The 25,561-nt window shown below is 42.2% G+C and overlaps 1 protein-coding gene across 1 annotated transcript; it reads right to left on the bottom strand.

The window, feature by feature from the left end:
- Positions 1–24,570: 24,570 nt before the first annotated feature.
- On the bottom strand, positions 24,571–25,155 carry LOC149389703 (uncharacterized). Its single transcript, XM_089622703.1, has one exon. It carries the CDS (start codon positions 25,153–25,155, stop codon positions 24,571–24,573), a length of 585 nt encoding a protein of 194 aa, XP_089478829.1.
- Between the last annotated feature and the right edge of the window lie 406 nt (positions 25,156–25,561).

The raw sequence follows: 25,561 nt of genomic DNA on the forward strand, positions 1-25,561 counted from the left end.
TCGACACCTCGCCCCCTTTGTAACAATTTTGGTCATCAATAAAAGTATTAAGTTCTCTTGTTCGCCTTTATTCATTTTTTTTTATAAAATCTTTGTTTCTTATACGAAGTCTTCTGAGACCCATATTTAAATAAATCAAATACCATATTATAATTTGTGATAGTTGACGATCCCGAAATCGACATCAACAATTTGGCGCCGTCTGTGAGAAATTCGAAAAGACCAACCTCGAAAGAAACAAGTTCGTCGGGAAAGAAATATCATGTCTTCCACCCCGACTCATTATGAATTAGGAGAGAAAACCCATCCGGGGATCAGGGCAATCCTGGATATGCTGAACAAAAAAATAGAAAGTCAAGAAGAAACCAACCGAATTCTTAATGCTCGGTTTAATTCCCTCTCGACCCTCATAATGCTCTGAATCCCCATGCGGGATCCGGTGAAATGACCACCTCAAAATCTTCTCGGAACACGGCGTCAACCGCGCAAACGAGCCGGGTTCTTCCTCCTGGAATACGCCTGGACTTCACCGGGATCTAGCTCTCCCAAGGGCTAGATCAGTCCCCCAGTCCGAGCTCCCAGCTCGGAGGGACTGCAGAAGAGGCCGCCACTGAAGCTGTGATCGATCCGGCCGGACTGCCCCCGCCCTCGCCGACAGGAGCACCCCCGGATCTTTCCTAGTGAGTTTCGGACCTCGCCCTTCGATGACCTCCCAAATGTTCACCGCACAATATTTTGACGGGCAGAACCAGATCCAGTATAATCCGACCGAAGTCACTACAGTCACACCAATGCGCACGGGATTTCGCCCCTCTCAAAGGGGCGAACCCAGCATGATTGAGTTTGAAAGGTTCAAGGAATCGGTGACGGTCTATCTAAGAGTAGTCCACTCAAAGTTTCACAGTGCGATTAGCTCGGCCCCCGAGATAGACCGACTCGTTGCAGAAACGGGAAGGGCTTCTTTCGCTAAAAACATCACCAACGTGTTCATTGGAGACGCCGGGGAGGTTCGCGTTCATCGATACTGCCTTGGAGTGGTTTTCCAGACTTGAGCCTAACTCTATCAATAGTTTTTCCAAACTATCAGCAGCATTCCTAAAACATTATTCGATGTTTGTAGAGGACGAACTCACGATAACAGATCTGTGGGGGATCCAACAGAAGGAAAACGAACCCTTGAAGGACTACATGGTCCGTTACAAGGATGTACTCTTGAAAATCTCTAACATTGATCCCGAATCTTCCATAACCTCTCTAAGGAATGGTCTAAGGCACAAATTGAGATTCAAGCTAGAGATGACTGTTAACCGTCCCCTTACATTAGAAGAATTCACTTCCTTAGCAAAACAACGTATGGCCGAAAGGAAACCACATGGAAACACATGGGTGCGGCCCGTAAACGTTGGGGGCAACCCCCGAAGGGCCAACCCCCAGAAGGTCGGGCCATAAGTCAGAAAGCAACACGCCTCTCCAGGTTTTGCTTTCAACAGAGGAGATGAAAGCAAGAAGGGAGGTCCCCAAGAGAAAAAATGGACTAGGGACCCGAACGCGTTCTGCGATTTCCATCAGACCAACGGCCACGCCACGATAAATTGTGAAACTATGCGCAAAGTCTTGGCTGAAAAATATGCAAAGAGGGAACTAAAGAACATCGATTTGGGTCTTCTGCCCATAAATAGGTCTTCAACAACAATCGAGGTTGGGGTAACCCCTCCCCTAAGAGGTCTAGGCCCACCGATGAAGGGGAACCTGGATCCCCGCCGACCACCGCAAAACATCGAGTGAACTTCATAATGGGCGGTTCAAAATTTTGCAACAACTCCATCAATTCGATTAAAGCTCATCAGTGTCAGTTGACGAACAAGACCACCAAAATCGGAGCGGAACATGATTCAAATCTCCTTCTCTGAAAAAGAAGCTTCAGGGGCAATAGACCCACACGACGACACACTCGTTATAATGATCGACGTGTCTAACTGCGAGGTTGCCCAAGTCCTGATCGATGGAGGAAGCTCTATAGATCGAAGAATATGAGATCGAAATGGGAAAAGCCCAATAAACATGCTTCAATAGGTCGATTACTCCATCACTAGGGACCATTAAATAACCCGTAAAGACAAATGGAGTAAACAAGGTAGTTAAATTCCAGGTTCTAGAATGTCTCTCCCCCTACAACATCATCTTGGGACGACCATGGATACATACGATGAGGGTTGTGCCCTTAACCTTTCTTCAATGTATTCAATTTCCCACACTTGGAGGAATAGGGGAGATCAGAGGAAACCAGGCAACCTCCCGTAGCTGCTATCTCACTAGCCACAAGAAAAATGTTAAAGAAGCTAAGGAGAAACAATAACAATTAATAAACGTAGAGCCAGCCAAAAAAAGAGCTCTAAGTTAGAGGAGTCAGACTCACCAAGTACTGAGATGACAGTACAAGTGCAGCTCGACAAACTCGACCCCTCCAAGTGTATGGGGATCGGAGCCGAGCTCAAAGGAAGTACACGGCGATAGCTGATTTGTTTATTGAAACGAAACAAATCTACCTTCGCATGGACGACAAAAGATATGCCGGAGATTAGTATCGATGTTACGTCTCACCAACTTAACGCTAATCCTAATTTTAAACCGGTAAAATAGACGTAAGCTCGATTCCAACATGGCATCAGTAGTTAATGACGAAGTCGAAATACTCCTCAGGGCTTACTCAATCCGCGAAGTTAAATATCCAAATTGGTTATCAAACACCGTCGTCGTAAAGAAAAAGAACGGAAAATTGAGGGTATGCATTGACTTCACGGACCTGAACAAAGCATGTCCCAGACAGCTTCCCCTTGCCGCATATCGACCAATTGGTCGAGGCAACCGCGGGACATAAGATACTTTCGTTTATGGACGCATTCTCAGGATATAACCAAATCCTAATGCATCCAGACGATCAAGAAAAAACAGCATTTATAACAGACCGATGCACGTATTGTTACAAGGTCATGCCATTTGGACTAAAAAATGCTGGAGCCACCTATCGAAATGATCAGAAAAATAGGAAAAAAATGAAAGTGTATATCGATTATATGCTCGTAAAGTCTCTAAGGGAAATGACCACGTAGGACATTTGGAGGAATGTTTTAAGGTACTGAATAAGTATCAAATGAAACTGAACCCCACCAAATGTTCATTCGGAGTATACTCCAAGAAATTCCTCGAGTACTTAGTCACCCAACGAGGAATTGAAGCCAACCCGGATCAGTTACATGCCATACGAGAGACGCCTTCACCTCGTAACAGGCGTAAGGTGCAGAGGCTGATAGGCCGAATCGCCTCCTCAATCGCTTCATGTCTCGATCCACGGACAAATGCCTCCCATTCTACCGACTCCTCAAAGGAAATAAGAAGCTCGAATGGGACGAGAATTTCAAAGAAACATTTAAAGAACTAAAAGAGTATTTTTCGACATCATCGGTCCTAGCACAACCCGTTGCGGGAGAGCCACTCTACCTATACGTCGCTGTTTCCCAAGCGGCGGTTAGTGGATGCTCGTCAAGGAAGAGCAAGGGGACCAACGACCTATATTCTACGTGAGTCGTTAGTCGATGCAGAAACTCGATATCCTATTATGGAGAAATTGGCTTTAGCCGTTGTTTCTGCCGTTCGAAAACTCTGACCATACTTCCAATCCCACTCCATAACAGTGATGACGACCTAACCGCTAAGAAGTTTCCTACACAACCCTAATTAGTCTGGGAGATTGACCAAATGGGCCGTAGAACTGCGCGAATACGACATCGAGTATCGAATTAGGACATGCGCTAAATCCTAGATTTTAGCAGACTTCCTTGTTGAACTCCCAAGAGAAGACCCGGCGTGACCGAAGACGAGGGCACCTGTACACAAAAAATGGATGGAGCATTGTCAAAACAAGGGGCAAGAGTAGGAATACACTTAACATCCCCCCACGGCGAAATCATCGAGCAATCATTCAGACTCGAATTTGTTGCATCCAACAACGAAGCCGAGTACGAAGCGCTAATAGCTGGACTAAGATTAGTTACAGTCGTCGGAGCAAAATAAGTGCAAGCTTTTTGCGACTCTCAGCTCGTAGCAAATCAATACTCTGGTGAATATGAAATGTGGGACGAACGAATGGACACCTATTTGAAGGTCATAAAAGATCTTAAGGTGAAATTCAAACAAATCTCTCTAACACGAATCCCTAGGGGTGAGAACACCTCGGCAGACGCACTGGCCGCTTTAGCGTCCACTTCGGATCCGGACCTTAAAAGGATCATACCAGTCAAAACAATCAAACAACCTTCTATAACCATCACTGCTATCGCAATCATAACTATAGAAGGGGGAGATTGGAGAGATGAAATCATACATTACATCACAACTAGTACGGTCCCATCCGACAAAATGACGAAACGCAAACTCGTACTAGGAAGTGCAAGATTCTGCGTGATAGACGGAAACTTGTTCAAAAGAAGCTTCGCAGGATCATATCTTAAGTGTGTTGGGACGGATGCGTCAAAACGAATCGTAGAAGACGTGCACGAGGGAGGATGCGGAAACCACGCAAGTGGAAGAACACTCGCCATCAAAATAAAGAGGTAAGGCTACTTTTGGTCGACCATGTTGGCAGATTGCGAGGTACATTCGCGCCGTTGCGACCAATGCAAATGCCACACACCTAATATAAAAAGACCCGCAGAAGAGTTGTCTTCCATCTCAACTCCATACCCATTCATGAAATGGTCTATGGACATCGTGGGACCAATGTCAGCTGCCCCTGGCGAATTAAGATTTTTTCTAATCTTGACGGATTATTTTTTCAAATGGGTCGAAGCAGGCACCTTCGTCTTAATCAAAGATGTCGACGTCGAAGCATTCATCTGGAAAAATAAAATCTGTCTGCATGGAACTCCCCACGAAATCGTGGCGGACAACGGGTCACAATTTATATCCAAAAAAATTCAGAACATTTTGCTACAACAATAACGTGGAATTGAGGATGTCAACACCACGATACGCTCAGGGAAACAGACATGTAGAGGCAGCAAATAAGACCATCGTAAACTCCATCAAAAAGAGGCTCACAGCAAAGAAAGGACGATGGGCAGAAGAGCTATCGAAGGGGAAACACTATTTTCCTTAGTACATGGAGTCGAATCAGTTATCCCAATCGAACACCAGGTGCAGACTCTAATGACGATGCACGCACACGAGGATGAGCCAGAAAATGAACAACCACTATGCGATGCTTTGGATTTTATAGACGAAAATCGGGAGTCGGCCTTGATACGGCTATCCCATTACGAACAGTCTATAGCCAGGTTCTATAACAAGGGCATAAGCTCTAGAAAATTTGAGATAGGGGACTTAGTCCTCCGAAAAGTATTTCAAAACATCGCCGAGAATAATGCCGGGAAACTAGGCGCAAATTGGGAAAGCCTTTCTAGAGTCACCAAGATCGCGCATCCCGGCGTCTATGAACTTGACACTTAACGGAATCCTGGTTTTAAGGTCATGGAACGTCTCGAACCTTAAAAAAATACTACTGCTAAAACCAGTAAGAATCGAACTACGTTCGACTTAATCCCAACATAAGGGTACGTAGACAACTATTCTTTGCAAGGGCATAGTCCCATCTTAATAAAAAATATATAAAATCTCTCTTTTCGAGAAAAGAACTAAAAATATAACGATAGAGCTTCGGAGCTCACACTTCGTCCGAACAGTCCGGACCTCAGACTAGGACTACAGTGTAAATACCTCACGACTAAGGCGAGATCCAAAATCTCACTTCGTCATCTCACGTAATGTCTAAATTAGAGGTCCACCTCGACAAGGTCGACCTCGCCCAAGAACATAAAGTGAAAATTTTTAGATCTCGATAATCTAAAAGACTTAACAACATCTGGGTAAAATTCATTTGATTACTTCAACCTAGGGGAAACATTTTAAACATTGACGATCTAAAAGAGTTAGCAAATATAAAAGATATGTCAACACGACTCCGACCTAAGGAAAACATTTTAGATATTCGACGATCTAAAAGACAGCGAATTTGAAAACGTCATTATATGACTTCGGCCTAAAATCTTAAGGGAAACGTTTTGGGTCTCAACAATCTAAAAGACTTAACAGATTTTAGAAAACCCGAGTTGTTAAGACTTCGACTAAGTAACATTAGATGGAAACCCTTAGAGCAAGAGGTCGACCTAAGTGACTTAGCAAAGTTATACGAATTTTCATGCATTCAAAAAGATTTTGGCGAAGTAAAAGACTTAGCAAAAATTTTAAAAGATGGCATGGAAATTATAATACAGAATAAAAAAATTACAGCGGAAAAATAAAATAAGGGTACCGAAGCCCCCTATAATTGTCTGGAAAGCATAACAAGAATCTTGCCCAAACTAACGGGCCCAAAAAAATTTAAAAAAATACATAAAAGAAATCAAGAAGATTTGAACTCAGGCTTGGGACGCTCTGGGGTCGGGGTGAACGGCTGCGCGTCTTCGTTGCCCTCCGAAATGGGGTTCAAGGCCTCGTCCGTCAATCCCTTCATCGACCCGTGCTCGTCGAATGGAGGAGCTTCTGGCTCCGGGACCTCGGTGGGAATATCGATGGCGGAGTCGGCGAGACTTCGAGAGGGGAGCAATCGGCGTAGGGCGTGAAGGGGATATCTTCGACCTCGGAAACAATGATGGCCGCGTATTCCACCTCATATTGAGTGATATCATCCTCAGTATCCTTCAGTTCGCCGGCCCAGTATGAAATATCCCCCCTCAATGCCTCTGAGATAAACTTCTTATTGCCCTGGCATTGCTCAAGCTTTTTGAGGACAAGGACGACCTCGTCCATCTTATCCTTCTAAGCGCTATACTTTAGTATCTGCTCCCGATATCGCAGCAGGTCGCCTTCCTCGCCGCTAAGACCGTCCGCTCTTTCTCGGCCTTGGTTGACCTCTTGAGTTTCGCCGCCTCGTCCCAAGCGGCCTCCAGATCTAGGTCCCAGTTCCTCACCCTGGACTCGGCCACCTCGAGCTTCTTCTTCAGTTCAGCCAACTGAACGCCCCACTGCTCGATCGTAGACTCATTTTTCTCGACCTCTACCTCCAGAGCTTTGGTCTTCGCGACCAAATCCGCATGGGTGGTTTTGTACTTCTCCAAGAGGGCGTCCTTGACGGCGACGTCTTCCTTAAGAGAAGCAACTTTACTGCCCACCTCCTTCAGCTCGGTTGAAGGGACTCCGTCCCTTTTTTGACCGAGGCCATTTCGACAAGAGCAGCACTTGCCTTTCGGAGGCGCTTCTCGTACCGGAACACGCCTCGGTTGAACTGAGTCGATAGCTGTACACAAAATATCCCCATTAGTTCGGCCACCCTTTTTCTTTCAAAAAGAAAAAAATTTCCATAAGTTTCCAAGTTCGACTTCGTAATAAAAAAATAATAAAAAGAAAACTTACCCCGGTAATGGTCGACGCCATGCAGCGGTATCAGTCCGCCTCCGTTAGCTCAGGAACCTTAGGCAGCTGGTGACCTTCTATGGTCAGCTGCCTGAGGACCCCTGAAGACGAGTAGAGGTCGTCGTGGAGCAGGTGGTCCTGGTTGTAGTGGAAGTTGACGGTGTGTGCCTTCTTCGACTTCGAAGAAGAGGCACCGAGATCACCGCCTCCGTGGGACCTCGCGTGACCGCTTCCCCCGGCCGGGGTCTTTTCCCCTTTGTCCCCCTGAGCCATTTCGGCCTCACGGTCTCCGCCTTCTGGCTTGCTTGCGACCACCACGAACTCTGGGTCCTTACCCTTGTTGCCCTTATTCTTCTTCTTCCTAAACTCGCCTTCGAGAGGTGTGTCGTCTGCCTCGCTTCGACCTTCGTTTCGGCCCGCTGACAGATTCTTTTCTTCGTAGCCGCCACGGCCTTGGCCAAATTGTCAGTCTGCCCAGCCGCCGCAGTAGGAACAGACCCGGAGGCTTGACCGCCCTGCACATCACCGGTCCCCGTGGGGGCCGCATCATTCTCGACATCCACGACCGGGATATCGGACCAAAGACGCTCTCCGGTGACCTCGACTTCGGGGTCCTGAGGAGGATCTGAAGGCACTGTGGCCAAAGAGGAAGCCACGAAGGCCTTCTTATTACGCCATGCGTCGCGGGCGCTAACAGGTACGTTCATGCTGTCCTCGATAACTATATATAAAAAAAAGAATTCTCAGTCGAAAGACTTTAAAAAAAAGAGAGGAAGAAGTTTTGGTCGATAACCTTCTTCGAAGACAACGGATGGAGGAGATGGCCAAAGTTCAGCCGAGATAAAACACTCCGGAGTAAAGCTCGACCACTCACCACGACCTTCCTGAAGTAGGGCGAGCTTGGTAGTAAACTCCGCGAGCGAAGGAGCCTTGATTTTTCCTTTAAAAAAAGCGTTGATATACTTAACCAAAAAAAAATTTAGCAAACTTTTAAGACACAAGAAAATCTGCATACTCGGTGAGCTTTTCCACTTCGTTGAGAAATTGTGAGCTCGGCTCCCGAGGGATTGTTCGTTAACGGCGTACTAAAAGTAACGCCGTCCCCAATTCTTATCTTTCGAATGGAGACCAGAGCTCACTCCCCGGCCCGCGGCCTTCGAAAGATAGAAACACTTGGGGTCGTGTTACGAGTTCACATTGACCACGCAAAGACGGGCTAAGTCCATCAGATCGAGGTTGACTTTTTGTTAGTGGGCCACGACTAGAAGGCCCAAAACCATGTGAACAAAGTTGGGGCACATCTGGGTAGGGTTAACCCCAGGGCCTCGACGAAGTTGAAAAGAAGAGAATGGATTGGAAATCGAAGTCCACACGATTCCAATCAAACCTTGTAAATACAGCAGTACCCATCAACCAGAGTATCTGCCGTAGCGAGCGGTGGTGGAAGAAGGAGCATGATCTCGGGGGCTATCCGATATTTGCGTCGGATATCTGTAAGATCCGAGCTCTTGACAGCTGATGGCATGAGGATATCCTCATCACCCAAAAGATTGGATCCTGACTGAAGAGTCCTGGACCCAGACATTTGAATTCAAAGAGAGAAAGAAGGATAAAGTGTTTGGAGGTTTAAAGTTTGTTTGAGTTCACTAGCCAAACTGGAGCAAGTTAGGTTTAAAAGAGTTGAGTTCGCTAGCCGAACTTGAGCGAAAGTATTTAAAATTTTGGAATTGTTTGAGTTCGCTGGTCGAACTGAAAGAAATTCAAGATCGAAATCACGAAAAAATTTGAATTCTTGGAGAGAAAAAATAAGTATTTCGAAGAAAGTGAAAGACTAGAGAGATTACCTTTTCACCGAAGCCGATTTGAATTTAAATGAAATGAAAAGTGTTTTCGAATATTTATAACCATTTATATTAAACCGAATTCCGATAAAATCTAATGATTACGAAATATTATGTCGGTTAAAATAAAATAAAATCTTAACTGACACCCGACTCGGGGGGCTAATTGTGGGGGGTTAAATATCAAATTTCTAAAATAATCACTTTAGTTCGACCAAAAGCGCAACAGCCGACCCAGTCAGACTCTCGACGACCTATCCAAGCCCAGATCGACTGTTGAAGGTCGGCCCAAGTCCAATCAACAACCCAGTTCGCCAAAAGAATGACGAGTCGATCGTGCTGACTCAATCGAAGGAACCAGTCTTGGTCAGATAGAAGACTTCGTCGCGAAGATCGGATCTGACTTCGACCAGCGACGTGGCAGAGCCGAACTGGTCAACATGTGTCCTCTCCGATGAACTGCTCTTCTGCTATAAATAGAACCCGATATGTTGAATTTCGCCGACAAGCCTACGCAATTGCTTCCAAAATTTATTTATTATTCATATTCTCGTTGTTGAGCTCGCCTACTAGAGTTCGACACCTCACCCCCTTTGTAACACATTTGGTCATCAATAAAATTATTAAGTTCTCTTGTTCGCCTTTATTCATTTTTTTTCATAAAATCTTTTTTTTATATGAAGTCTTCTGAGACCCATATTTAAATAAATCAAAAACCATATTATAATTTGTGATTGTTGACGATCCCGAAATCGACATCAACATAAGCCCGAATCCAATTTGGTTAGGAAAAAAAGTTTGGCCCGAGAATTATTTCGAGAAGTTACTTACGTTCGGAGATGATTTGGTAATTGGATTCAAAACCTATTGAAATCACTTAATGCGTAAGAGGTATAAGTAATAATTCTTCCTAAAGTATATGGTATATAAAGACAAATTTAAAAAATGATATAGATTATTATACATAAATATTAATAACAATATACAAATGCGAACTGCAATATAGATTAGTCGTGTTCTCTTGAACTTTAATGTCGTAGAAAACTAACAAAAGATGACGTGGTAATCTATATTTAGGTAAACTTAGCATCGTTATTGTTTTGTTAGTCAATTTAGTTTAGAATGCCTATTTCTTCTACAAACTATAAAATGAAGTTTAAAATATGGATATCTAAGTTGAAAAGCCAATAAGATAATATCTAGAAACTGAAATTTCACGAGTTGGCTTGTCGATCGATGTCGTGTGTAATTGTATTCGTGAACAGTTTGGAAGTGCCGAGCATATCATACATGGCACGTATATATTTTTCTATAAAAACGGCTATTTCATGAATGCAAAATTGGTGTGCACTAATACTTAGAATTTGTGTATTTTAAATAATACGTATTCAAAATAATTAAGAATTTTTCAGAAGCTTTTGTGAGCAAGTCGACACAAAATTAAGCACAGTTTGATTAGGCCTCACCTAGTAATAATATCTACGTATGAATTAGGCATCAATATAATTTGATCCTAATATAATAATCGGCCACGTAGCATTTTAATAAACTAAAAGAACATATAGGTAACTAATAATTGGACTTGATTAGTTTTTGTCGAAAGCTGAGTTGCAATGATATAACAAATAATTTTCCCATTGAAGATTTTCGGATTAATCGCTAACTAACTTGTAATAATAGTATTTTTAAGAAGCGGAGTGGGCCCTCTCTATCTCCTACCTCGTTCTCTCTTCTCTGTAGGATTCGTTCTCTCTTCTCGGTAGGATTTTTTTCTTCTCAAAAACTTGCTCCGAACTTTTGCTTTCTTTCCAATGTGCATCCGGCTACGGGAAAGAGAATCATCACATGAATATGCAACAGAGGCAATGGGTCAGCGAAGCAAATTGGCGTTGGGAGGGCTACGACGTGGGTCTCCGTCGGTGGTGGTGCATCGTTTTTCGTCGAAGGCGGAGGTGTCGGGGACGGAAGCAGGGCGCCATTTTGCTTGTCGAGGGCTGAGATGTGGCGGACGGCGGTACATCGTCGTTTTCTCGTCGAAGGCGGCCGGGTGGAAGTCTTGAACAACTTGTTGACGCTCCTTTTTGAAAAATTCGGTTCTACTTTGTTTTGCCAAATAAACTATGCCATAAAAATTCAACAATCTCCCCCTTGACATTTTTATCGCAAAACAAACACACTAAACTAAACAGAGTTTTTCAAGCAATTGTTTTACCAACTAACAAAACTAATAGAAAATTATAGCAAAAGAAAGTAAAAATATTGTTTAACTAGCTTATTACAACCCAAAATAAAAACACTCAATCAAAAAATAAAATTACCTAACGTGGTTGAGATAGTTGTTCAAGATTTAAGTTGACCAAGTTATTGAACAACTGATTGTTTTAACCAGATTAATCAAGAGAATAAACAAGCAAACAATCAAACATAAAGCAATAAAGAACACAAGACAATTGGTAACCCTGTTTGGTATAAACAGCCTACTCAGGGGAACTGATACGTCAAGGTAAAAGCAATCCACTATAATCAATCAACCAAGGATATAGGAATATTAAGTTTGACAAAGCTCCCCTTCACAGACACCTCTCTCCTATGATTATTTCCAATGGATATGGATCCAAGCTCCCCTCGGATCTAGAGACTCCGTCTCTATGCTTTACCTATTCTTCTCCCGACGATCAATACCACGTCAATGCAACACACGATCTCACACTTAGTACGACGGTACAAAAGCTGTGAGTTGTTCTAAGCTTGTTGTCGACGAAGATCTCTGAACAAGAAGAGAGACAATGAAAGAACTATGGCGCCGTGTGTATGCCAAAAAAATGAACCAAAAACAACCAACCTAATACAAAACCTAGGTGGGATAATATATATATATATATATATATATATATATATATATATATATATATATATATATGGTTTGGTTCTGAATCCTACACGGAAAGTCAAATCAATCGGATCCACCAAATCTGAGATTATGAGATTCCAAGTAAATCAAGTAACTAATTAAAACAGTTAGTTCCTTGATTAATCGTGAGAAAAAGATGCAGCTGCCCTGACCTTAAGTTGCTTGAGCAACTTGTTGACGCTCCTTCTTGAACAACTCGGTTACAATTTGTTTTGCCAAATAAACTATGACATAAAGATTCAACAATCTCCCCTTGGCATTTTTATGAAAAAACAAACACACTACACTACACATAGTGTTTCAAGCAATTGTTTTAACAACTAACAAGGCTAGTTAATAGTTCTATTAAAAGGATGTAAAAGCATTGTTTAACTAGCTTATTACAACCCAAATTAAAAACACTCAATCAAAAAAATACTCATCCTTCTTGCCACAAAAAGGACAAGATAGGGCAATATAGAAGTCTAGATTGAGAGTAAAAGGAACTTAAAAAAAGATTAAAAAAAAAAAAGTTACAAATTTCTTCTTGGGCAGCGGAATGAACATCAATCTTCAATCTTCTTCTTATTCTTCTTTGTCGTCAGCAACATAGACTTGAACAAAGTCTTCAACCGGGTACTTGATGTCTCTGATCAAGCTAGAGATGAGCCTCATCTGGTTCGTCACCCTCGTGATCTTAGCAGTCTTGAACTTCACTTCTACTTCTAGCTGGCTGAGAAGCTTTACCTTCATGGATGAAGAGAGAAAGGATGCACTGGCAGTCTGAGAAGTTGACGGAACATCTTATTGAACAAGTGAAGCTGGTTGCTCCCCTTCAATGTCATTCTTGTGCTTCCCGGAGAACAGCTTGGGATCAGCGTTGATCAACTTGGCATAAATGGACAGCTCATATCCAAATGCCATATGCTAAGAGTCATGTCTCGTCACCAGATCATAAATGAGCAAAGGAAAACATATATGATGGTTTACCTTATCTGAATCACCATGAGAAGCAATATGACAGAAGATGATTTCTCCAATGTTGACTGGTTGTTTGTTCCCGATAGCAAAAAGCAGCTGAGCCATAGGCTTGGAAAGAGATCCCCTGTGACGATTAGGGTACTAGATTTTGTTAGCAATCCCATAGAGGAGGGAGTACTTTGTGTTGAGATCGGTCGATGACATATTGTTCTCGATCCAACTGGTCTTCTCTCCAGCGGTGTGGCACATGGCGATCTTGTTTAAGTCAAATTTAAACTCAACATGATGTTCAACCAACGAGTTGTAGTACTCGTTGATATCACGAGGACTTCGCTATAACATCTCTCAAGAGCTGAACACTGTACTTGTTAGACGAAGTAACAGTGGCTAACAAATGTACGTCTATCAACAGAGAAATATTTGAGGAACTGTGTACTTTGCTTCATCAATTCTCTTCTCGTGAATAACAGAACGCTTCGTGACAACATCCTATTTGCCTGCATGCGCTTGGGACCTAAACCACACACCTTTGTTCCATACACCTTTGACTATGGAAGAATCCTCCACACCCCATTAGATGTTCTTATTCTTCTGAATGACCTCATTGGCAGAGCTATGTTTAGATGCAACAGCTTTCCTCCGAGTGTTCCTCTGAAGAGACATAGCTTCCAGAGAGATGTTTTTATGTTTCACGCAACTCGCATGAAATCTCAAGTCCCAAACGCCCAACGGGCCGGATAAACCAAGATCTCCAACGCCCGTAAATGGTCGACAAGTTGATCCATAGGCCCTTCGAAAAAGGATGCACGCGAACAAACCGCACACTACAAAGGGAAGGCGCGCGCCGCGCCAAGGGGCTGCGCACCGCACAGGAGTTCCTGTGCGCCGCACACCCCTGGGGTTAGGGCGCGCGCGCCATTCAAAAAGAACGCCACGCGCACGCAATGCGGGGCGCACCGTGCAAAGCCTCATGTGTGCCGCACAGGAGCTCCTGTGCGCCGCACACCCCGCGCCACTCATCCTTTCGAGGAGAGCGCGCTCCTCCTTGAGGGGAGCGCGCCCCCAGTCCCACATGGACGAAATACAAGCCTCTTAAGGCCCTCCAACTACTATAAATACCCAATCTCATTGAGGGGGAAGCCATCCTATGCAATCCCATTCATTCTCAAGAAACTTGAGACTTCTCTCTGCTTCTCTGCATGCCATCCTTGGCCTGAAGCGGATTCTCCTTAATTTCTCGTTCAAAGAGATTCCGAAGAGCTCCCGGGGAAACCCGAGAGCAGCCTCTCTCGATCGAACGACTAATCCCGAGCCCACAAGTGCTCATGTGGTTTTCGACTGAAAATCTCCTACGCGTCTAGCACACTAGACGCGTCCACCATTTTGACAAGAAATCGCCCACGCATCCTGCATTTTCGACTGGAAATCACCTATGCGTCCGGAAGCTCCGCCATGACAAGGAACTCTTGACTTAGAGTCTCCCACGTCTCCAACAGAGAGAAAACACACATTCTCTCTTGGGTCACTCGATCCCAGAGTTCTGAGGCGTCGCCGAGGACTCCTCCGCGCTTCGTCTCCTCTGTCGAGCACACCCTCCAGGCTCTGCGCCTCATACTGCGTTACATACGCCTTGAACTACGTTCTGACCTGATCCTTATTCACACGGGTACGTAGGAAGCCTACACAAAAGGCACGGTCAGTCTTCCTATTCACCCCTTCTCTCCTCAGGGAAGCGCGTCGATTGGAGAAAACCCAGCTCGAGACTTTCGAGTTCACACCTTTGGCTCGGGTAGGGCCACTTGATCCGACCTTGGGTCGAACCGCCCGAAGCTTTTAATAGTTGTTCATTTTTGTGCGCCAACATTTCCCACAACGCTTAGAATATCCATTGTAGAATCCTCGCCACGACGACGTGTGTTTTCCACCTTGCCGAAATCATTCTACAACGAATAGCTTAATTGCTATGGAATTATGACACTTGATGAACCTCGCCGCGGCGGAATTCCTTCGTCGCCGCGGCGACACCTCCTACGACAGATATAATATCTGTTGTAGGATACTCTCGCCGCGGCGAACTTGTTTTCTCGCCTCGGCATATGCTCAACCCGCTGCGGCGAGAAAGATACCAAGACCAACCACTTTTTCAGAAGAGATTCTCGTCGCGGCGAAGAATGCTTTTTATCCGTTGTAGGAGGTTCTCGCTGCGGCGAAGAAAGATTTTTGTCGCAGCGAGGTTTAGTCAATTTTTAGGGTTTCACTATAAAAGGAAAAAAATGGTTTTTTTTCCAATTTTTTCTTCGACCCAAAGCCGAGAGAGTCCTTTTCTACCGAGTCTGTGAAGATCTCGCCGCCCAAAAATCGTCGTCATATGCTCGCCGCGGCGAGATTTAATCCAGGACGTCGTCGCGGCAATGTGTATTTCACGTCGGGGCGATGTGTATTTCTCGTCGCAGCTAGAAAGTTCTACAACATATTAAACATCTGTGGTAGAATACTTTGCCGCAACGAAAAATATATACATCGGCGTAGCGAGGATTAACCCAGAAAATAAAAATAAGTCGCCGCGACGATGTATATTTATCGCCGCGGCGAGCTAGTTTTACAACGGATAAAATATCGGTTGTAGAATATCTCGCCACGGTTAGAAATATACATCGCCGCGCCGAGAAAGTTTGGAATTTTTTAAAAACAATGGAACCATACCGTTATAGAAGCTTTTACAACGGATGTGTAAGCGTTGTAGAATCCAAGCTTCTACAACTATTATCTAAGCGTTGTATAAGCTTCTACAACGCTGGATTCTACAACGCTTAATAAGCGTTGTAGAATCATTCTATAACTGTTTTTAAGCGTTGTTGGATCTCAGTTTTGTAGTAGTGATTTAGAATATAAGTACCTGAATCCGACATCTGAAAATATTTAATAATTGAATCAAAATCAGAGGTAAGTTTAGCAATTTGTTTCTTCAAGTTTATAATGAATTCCAAGAGATTAATTTTCTCGGTAAGAATTTTGTCGCAATGCTAATGGTAATTTTTTTTGTATTGTCATACAAGAACTAGTTTTTTTTAGTTACTTTCATTCTTATTTGATATGAAATTTAATCGTGTAATTGAGGTAATACGACGTTCTTAGGTTAGCCAAGCTATTAGTAGTTCAGGATCATATATATTATCGGGACCAGGAACAGTATAGCCATATTGAAACATACCATCGTTCAAGTAAGTCGATGTGTGTGTGTCTGTATATATATATATATATATATATATATATATATATATATATATATATTATTAAGTATGTACCGTAGGATGCAAGTCAGTTATAGTTAGTTAGACTTGGAAAGAGATACGAAGAGTTACGTAGCTAAATGATGGAAAAATTAATTAGATTAGATAATTTTTTAAAAATAAGAAAATAGATATGAATTAGATACAAGAGTCGAGCAAAAAATATATATATTTATCTAAGTGTGTATTGAAGAGAGAGAGAACGGTATGTATTGATAGAAACCAAGGATTGAAGTCTCGCATCTCGCAGTCGTACCGCACCTTTAATTTTGGAGGTATCTCGTCTCGTATCGTGGTATTCCGCGATATTTGATGAACGTTCGGGGTTGCCGTATTGTGTGGTAAACCGCATTCCGCGGGATATATCGCAAAAAAAGGTATTCCACGGGGTATTTATTCAAGAAATACAATTTGAAAAAATACTTTTCCATTTTAATGCGTACATAGATAAAACATAATACATAAGCACGGTAAAAAAATACTAATCTCTAAAAAGATCCAGTTTTTATATTACATGGTAATTCACCAATAGCCATAGTTTGTTTCAATAAGGTGACGTAACGGAGTGCACCTAGCAAAAATGAGGACCATCTCAGATTAGTAAAGCAATCGTGCACATTCATAACTATGCTTTACTAACTACTAGTTTTATAGGAATCGTTGGCCATATGAGACAACCACCGGTCATCTCATACTTAAGTCGACCCAATATTTCAGCAGACAAAGCTTAGTCTGTGTGTGCCAAGGAAGCCTAAGTTAGACACGAGATCCACTTCTCTACCTATCGTCATAAACACAACCTTGATATTGGAATACGCTTACACCTTCTGAAGGGAATGGACTACCATGTATAAAAGACCGCCGGTCACGAGGCGAGCAAGACCATCCTCACGGTGTTGTGTTGATGTTGGAGACCTTATAGACTCAATATACTTTTAGTATTTTAATTTTCCTAGCATTAACATTAATCTAGGTGATCCACTTGAGTTAACTTAATCGTATTAAAAACTAGAGTGTTTCTAAGCTACCCATAAAAACAGAAGTTTCGATATTGCCTAGTTATTAGGAATTTCGTGACATTCTAATCTTGATTATTCTAATAGTATTCCTTCACGGAAAAGCTTTTAGTATTTTAATTTTCCTAGCATTAACATTAATCTAGGTGATCCACTTGAGTTAACTTAATCGTATTAAAAGCTCGAGTGTTTCTAAGCTACCCATAAAAACAGAAGTTTCGATATTGCCTAGTTATTAGGAATTTCGTGACATTCTAATCTTGATTATCCTAATAGTATTCCTTCACGGAAAAGCTTCCAGTTGGGAGGGAAGACATCGTCTTTTATTAACCCATAGCTTAGCCTCTCATCGGCTTGGTGACAAAGCTTTCCGATCCGTTCAACTCATTCATTAATTAACTATCCTAATCATATTAGATAATTTCAAATTAATGAAAGCCAACCCACGACACAAGTTCTAAGTTATATCAAGCATGGCAAAGCAATTAAATAAATAAGCATAATAAGCTAGCATGGTTTGATTTGGTTTGATCTATCCAATTTAACTCTTTATAATAAAAAGAGATGAACCCAATATCAAATTGGTTCATGGATAGTATATGGGTCCATATCTATGTCCCAAAAATAAATCAATACCAAACTATTTAAATTAATCACATGAACGAATCGATTAATAAAGTAAATCATCTAGCTCTGATACCACTTGTTATAAAAACAGAGATGGTATCAAACACGAACAATCGCTCTGATACCGCTTGTAAAAACAGAGGTGGTATCAGACACGAACAATCGCTATGATACCACTTGTTGGTGAAACACGTAGGATATCAAACATGAACAATCGCTCTAATATCATTTGTTGGAGAATACATGGGTAGTATCAGACACGAACAGTCGCTTTGATACCACTTGTGAGGAAACGAAGGGGGGTATCAGACACAAACGATTGCTCTTATACAACTCGTCGGGAATATGTGCTCACTTTGATAACCATATAAGTTGCGGAATAAATTAATTACACTAACAAGAGCTAATTAAAAGTATGGCTATCTAACAAGATCTAGATTTACTTTATTAATTAAATAATAAAAGCATTCAATCATGTAAAGTAACCAATAAGAACAAAGAACAAGGTTCATAGAGAACTTACGGATTGGGCTCACGAACAGAAACTTCTAGCTTTCACAGTCCTTCTTTAATCGCCTTGATCTCCTTCTTCAAGCTTTCACAAAGCTCTTGGTCGAATTTTCTGAATGCACGTCTATTTTTCTCTTCTCATGAACCCCTTATTTATAGTAGTGGAAATGATATATTCTTGGTAGTTTTCAAAATATATTATTTCCTTATATTGTGTTCACACTAGTCAATCAAAACTTGGCCATTGGATCTCATCTTGTGAATCTTACTTTCTCTTTTAGCCATCAGATCAATATTTATGAGATTTTATTTCATGCTTAAATAGAGAATATTTATTAATGAGAGAATAAATGAAATATCTTATTTCATTTTAAATATTCTCGCATAATATTCATGAGAGAGAATAAAGGATAATATCTTATTTCCTTATAAATATTATTCTCTATAAATATTCATGAGATAGAATAAAAGACAATATCTTATTTCCTTTTAAATATTATTCTCTCTTAATATTCATGAGCGAGAGAGAATAAATGACAATATCTTATTTTCTTTTAAATATTTTTCTCTCTCCTTTATTTAAACAACTAAAAAAAAATATTGGTAACTACCAATATGGCATGGACGAAATTAGAGGCACACGGCCAAGGGGATTTGGCGCAAATCTTGTGCCCAAATCTCCTTAAAAATTGTTCATCTCATGTTGTGCAAGACCCAATTGCTCAAAACCCAATTAATTATTTATTTACTTGATCCAACAATAAACAAATAAGTAATTGATTAATTATTTACTTGATCAAACAATAAATAATTAATATTACCATAAATAATTATTTAATTATGCAAATACCCATATTTCAGAATTGATGTTGTCAATCACAATTACAGCTAGTGAGATTATAATAATGAAACACATTATTATTAGAGATTTTTTATTTGTCTTATCGAAGCTGAATTATGGACCTAGTAATAGAAGCTTAACAAATCTGATGAAAAGACGAAAAAGTCCTTTATCTTTTCAACATCGATTTGTTTAATCTTGGTCAGATTCCACCTAGGTAAGCTAAGACTGAACTCTCCTTTATACTAGAATTATATTTACTCATCGTGACGAATCTCCACTGACCTAGTCAGTACGTGATCAAGATCCTCTAGGTTCTATCGAGATAGGTCAATTAATCCGTTATACATTTCTTGATACATATATACCCTAATCACTGTTGCTTCCCCAACGAAGGATTCTTCCGAACGTACATACTTCGGAAGTGCCGGAAATCTATTGGTTCTGGAATCAACCCTTAGGTGAGTGAACATTGACCTTCTTTCAAGAAGGTTGGATTCCGTATCTGTCAACCACTTCCCACTCGAATCATGCTCTGAAACTCTCAAGACATAAGTTGTGATTAGCATGGTAGTAGCCTTTTAGCGAACGAGTCAAAGAGTTCGGTAACATGATCCAGTGTCCATGATCACTTTAGGATTTAAATCAAACCTCACTGTGACCTGATAGCGACCCCGATTAGTGTGTCATAACGGTACTTAAATGACACAAACCACAAGTGCAGAATGCTCGCACGCCGTGATCAACCTTCATTATTGTTCTCCATATATGAATTTAGATACAGATGTTCAGGCATGTATCAGCCATCGACCATGTTTTAGCAACACCGTCCGAACTTAGGTGCCCAACACGTGACTCAGTTTAATACGGAGACTATTGATGATAGTTGCTATTGATTACGATATTCAGACCTCTACCCACTAATCATATGATGCTAATAAAGTTAACCATTATTTTATTTAGTAATCATTTATTTATTATATCAAGGGAAGTGAAAAGATAAAAAAATAAAAATAGGGAGATGAGATCAAAAGATGTTAGAAAAAATTAAAGATAAATAATAATAAAAAAAACGAATAATATATGAATAGTGACATACTCATTGACTTATAATGTAATTGATAGAATATATATATGAATGCAACTAAAGCTAAGAGCATATATCATATTTTTTCTAAGCTAATATATCTTTTAATACCTGTCTTGCTTAGTAGGAGAGAAAGTGAAAAGATGGATTAACACAGAAGGATTATGCTATGGAAATAAACCCATTGTGTTGTTTGATAGAGAGGAGAGAAAACCAATTTGAGTTACTAGGTAACCGATAGGTTATTGCGCGGTATACCGTTTATCGTCAGATATCCGTAGAGAAACGTACAAAACTATGAAATTCTTGTCAAACTGGTGTTTACCGCTCCGCTACTGGTAGAGAATTCCGTAATTCAATAAATCGGCATAACCCAATTAAAGAATTCATAAAATCGGGGTTTACAGCAAGAAAACAGAGATTTACCGCAATTCTAAAGACAAATATAAATAAATTATAAAAAAAAACATATTTTATGTGTATTTTTAATGAAAAATCCACCGGTTTCTTTCCCGGTAAACCCTCGTTGTAAGGGGTATCCTTATAAAATCGGAATTCCTGCATAATAACAGTAAGCGATATGATCTTCGATTGGTGTCTCGTACTTACAATATGAGTATCTCCGAAACCTCTCGATATCTCAGCACGTCATTATCTCACTCCGCCATTATCTCAAACTTTGGGGAAAACAAATTAAGATGATTATGACATATTGATTTTTCGTAGGACCCATAAAAAAAGTGGAATTTACTGTTAAAGTCACAACAACAACACATTATTTCATTTGTATCACAAATGAGTCTAAATTGCATTCGAGTTTTTTTTTTTGCATATTTGTCACCTATACAAAGTCTTGATTGCCCTTCTATTTTATATCCAACAAGAATTTATATCCACACCCAACTCTAATCTCTCATCAAATTCTCTCCCAAACCCTAATCTCTCTAGCTCAAGCTCCGAACACCGCGCCGATCGTCGCTCCGACGAGACCACCGCTGTCGCCGGAGCTGTCGCCGAAATCACAGAACCAGCCTTCCCGCGATCTTGAAGCCTACTTTTATTTTGTAAATATTTAACTGTGGTTCTACTTTCTTCTTCTAGTCTACTTTTGTTTTGTAAATATTTAACTCTGGTTCTACTTTAAGTGTATTTTGGTCTAATAATAAATAAGAGTGACTTATTTGCAACACGTTTTTTGGTGGTGACATAAATGCAATTTTGTTCATAAAAAGTGACTTTGGTGCAAATCTCTCATAAAAAAACAATCCCTTCCAATTTGAAGTGATTAAGAAGCATGGAAACAAACAATTAAATTACAAATATAACATTTAGTATTAAAATTATTAAATAAATATAATAGCAATTTAGTAATGTATACAAAAATATCAATCATTCCTCTCTAGTTTAACTTATACCAAATGTTAACCGCATTTTTGGGTCAATACTTAGAACCGTCCATGGTTCGGTCTAGGACCGGACCCTATAACCGCAAGTAGGTTGGGTGTGATGAAATCTTCTCTTCTCGTCGTCTTTGCCTCACCAGAAAGAGGTTTCCGGTTTCCCGTCACTCTGTGATTAGTTCACCTTCGTGTTCGTCGTGTTCGTTGGGTTCTTCACGTTCTTCGGATTCGACGAGTCCTTCTAGTTAGTTGTGTTCTTCGGGTTCTTCGCATTCTTCGGGTTCTTCGGTTTCTTTGCCTGAAAAGATAAGAAACGTGAACTAGAGGGACGCGGAGGGGTTTTCCCTGGCGTGCGCTCCGACGCTCAACTTAGTTGAGGTGGGGGGCTTATCTTTCGTCTCAAGTGTCGAGAGAGAAAAATATAGTGAGTCGGGAGTGAAACAAAGATTTTCTAAGTCGAGAAAGACTTACCTTGAGAGTGGATGAAGAGGGGGTATTTATAGTTTTTCATATTGGAGTTTGAGTTGGTTTTGGAGGCAATTGAGCCTTGGAGGTTGTTTTTGGCCGTGATGTTCCTTGGATGCCGATAGTTCCACGCCGATAGTTCTATGCCGATAGTTTCATGCCGATAGTCTCGGCCATGAAGCTCGCCGATAGTTTCATGCCGAGAGTCTCGGCCATGAAGGTCGCCGATAGTTTTATGCCGAAAGTCTCGGCCATGAAGTTCGTCGATGGTCTAACGCCGATTGTTTTGTTTCGATAGTCTTTTCCACCGATAGTTCAAAGATTCTTGTCTTTGCCGATAGTCTTACTTTGCCGAAGATTTTAGGACGCCGATAGTTTGGTCTTGAACTTCGCCGATAGTTTGGTCTTGAACTTCGCCGATAGTCTTGCTTTTCCAAAAGCTTTATGTCGCCGATAGTTTGATCTCGAACATTGCCGATGGTATGGCCGCCGATAGTTCAAGGATTCTTCCCTTTGCCGATTTCTGTCATTTTTGCTCTCGGAGTATCATTTTTATCTTGTGAAAAGGACGGCATAACATTAAACCCCCAGTTTCTTGTGCGATTTGTCGTGCAAGAAACTTGTCTTGTGTTCTTTGAGAGCTTTGTTGTCGACGTCTTTTGATCTTGTGACTTGGAGACGTATCTCATACTGGCGCGCCTCGTGGGGTGGGGTGCGGATATGTAAAATGTTGACCCCATGGGGTTGGGTATCGTAATAAGTGAGTCACGAAAGACTTTGATCTCATAAAGTCGTGCCTCAGAAGGCATGAGTCTCGGAAGACTTTGTTATCGAAAGATCGTGCCTCGAAAGACATGAGTCTCGGAAGACTTTGATCTCAAGCGTGAGTCTCGGAAGACTTTGATCTCGGAAGATCGTGCCTCGGAAGGCGTGGGTCTCGGAAGACTTTGATATCGAAAGATCGTGCCTCGAAAAGTGTGAGTCTCGGAAGACTTTGATCTCAGAAGATCATACTTAGGAAGGTGCGAGTCTCGGAAGACTTCGATCTCGGAAGATCGTGCCTATGAAGGCAAGAGTCTCAGATGACTTTGATCTCGGAAGATCGTACCTAGGAAGGCGCGAGTCTCGGAAGACTTCGATCTCGGAAGATCGTGCCTATGAAGGCAAGAGTCTCGGAAGACTTTGATCTCGGAAGATCGTACCTCGGAAGGCACGAGTCTCAAAAGACTTCGATCTCGGAAGATCTTCCCTCGAAAGGTGCGAGTCTCGGAAGACTTTGATCTCGGACGATCTTGCCTCGGAAGGCGCGAGTCTCGTAAGACTTCGATCTCGAAAGATCTTGCCTCGGAAGGCATGAGTCTTGAAAGACTTCAATCTCGGAAGATCGTGCCTAGGAAGGCAAGAGCGTTGGAAGATTTTGTTATTTAATGCTTTACTAATATTCTAAGGAGAGCAAAAAAGGAGAATTCTTTCATTAATTCAGAGTTTTCGCGAAAGCGAGTTACAAAAGTCAGTCCCTCTAACGGATTTACAAAAAGGAAATAAAAATAAAATATTACACGTGGTGGATTACAATAGGTAGATCGCAAAATGGGGATACGTGTCTTAGTCTTGGGTGTCCGGTCTATCGCACGGATCTCCAACTTACGGGGCGGCCCTCTATTCTACGATGCGAAGGGGAGTGTTTGCTCGGGTTTCGTTGCCGCGGGCTTCTCTGTTGGTGGCGGCAGTTTGTCTGCTTGTCGAGGCTCCGGTGTTGTTGATCATCGCAAGAACAAACTCCTTCAGGTCTCCGCCTTGGATGAGAGCCTCGATTTGTCTTTTCAGCTGGTAGCATTCAGAGGTCAGGTGTCCATGGTCTTTGTGAAATTCACAATACTTTGTTTTGTTCCGCCTTTCCGGCTCGCATCTCATTGGCTCAAGAGCGTTGAACTACTCACGAGCTAGGGCCAAGATTCTCTCGGGTCTAGTGTTTAACGGGGTGAAGTTGACCTGTTCTTGGAACTTGTTCACCAAACTGTGCTTTTGGTCCGTCGGGGGGCGACCACTGGTGTCGGATCTTGCCTTCTTCCTTCATAGCTCATCGAATTCATCCTCATCCCGTCCATGGACAAATTCCTCGAGGGCTATGCACTTTCCGGCCCGAGCGGCAAGTTCAGTCATTGTACTTGGCTCTTTTTTTTATAATAGAGTCGAGGAACCCTCCAAGTTGGAGTCCATCGAGTATCGCCGAGATGGCGTCGCCATCCTCAAATCTGTCAACCTTATTTGATTCCTCTGTGAATCGCAACAGGTTTTCACGCAGAGACTCATTCTTTCTCTGCTTGATTGTGCGAAGATGATTCTTTCCCAGCTTCCGTTCTCTGGAGCCGCTGAAACGGGCAAGGAAGCTTTGTTGTAGCTCTTCAAATGAGTGAATGGTGTCGGGCCTCAGCTTGAGAAACCATTGATAGGCGGGGCCGCTCAGAGTGAGGCAGAATGCCTGGCACATGATCACATGCGAGTGTCTTCCCACCTTCATCCACATCTGGTAATGCTGGATGTAAGAAAGGGGATCGGTCTTCCCATCATATGTTGATGTGGTCGGGAAGCGAAAGTCACGCGCGAAGTCTTCTGCTAGGATTTCTATAGTGAAAGGTGAGGCGACGTCCTCCATCATGTTGCGGATGTCTGACGTCAAGATCTGGGCAGCTCGTAGACCTCGCACTTCGTCCCTCAATTCTTGGAAGAGGGTCATCATGTCCGCGCTGTCAGCGGGAGTTGTTGTGGGGGCAAGTCATGTCGTGTGCCCCCTCTCGTTCGATGCTTGATCGAGGGGTGCGATGTGTGGTGGAGTTGGGTTAGCCGGGATCGGCCCCGTCCCTGTTTAGGGGTTTTCTGGTTCAGGAGGTGGGAGATTCTGTGGAATCTCCCAACGTGCATTCAGTTGTTGTCTCAAGTCTTCATCATGGAATGGAGCGGATGTCGGATTGAGGACACGCCTAGGTGGCGTGAATCTCCGAGCATCGCCGCTATCTGCCATGTCTTCTTCGTGGCTTATGCGATCGAAGGCGGACAGACGTGAACGTCCCGTTCTCGCCTCGGATAAATAGCGGGAGCTTCGCGAGGTTGCTTGGCGATTTCGTGGCCTTGGATCAACCACCGCT

Source organism: Urtica dioica, chromosome 8 (genome assembly GCF_054948205.1).
Source record: "Urtica dioica subsp. dioica isolate 48M chromosome 8, U.dioica_male_clone48M_v1_H2, whole genome shotgun sequence".
NCBI lineage: Eukaryota > Viridiplantae > Streptophyta > Magnoliopsida > Rosales > Urticaceae > Urtica > Urtica dioica.

Bases quoted from the DNA above. Each gene is read 5' to 3' on its own strand.
- LOC149389703 (XM_089622703.1), bottom strand. From the start codon at position 25,155: ATGATGACCCTCTTCCAAGAATTGAGGGACGAAGTGCGAGGTCTACGA.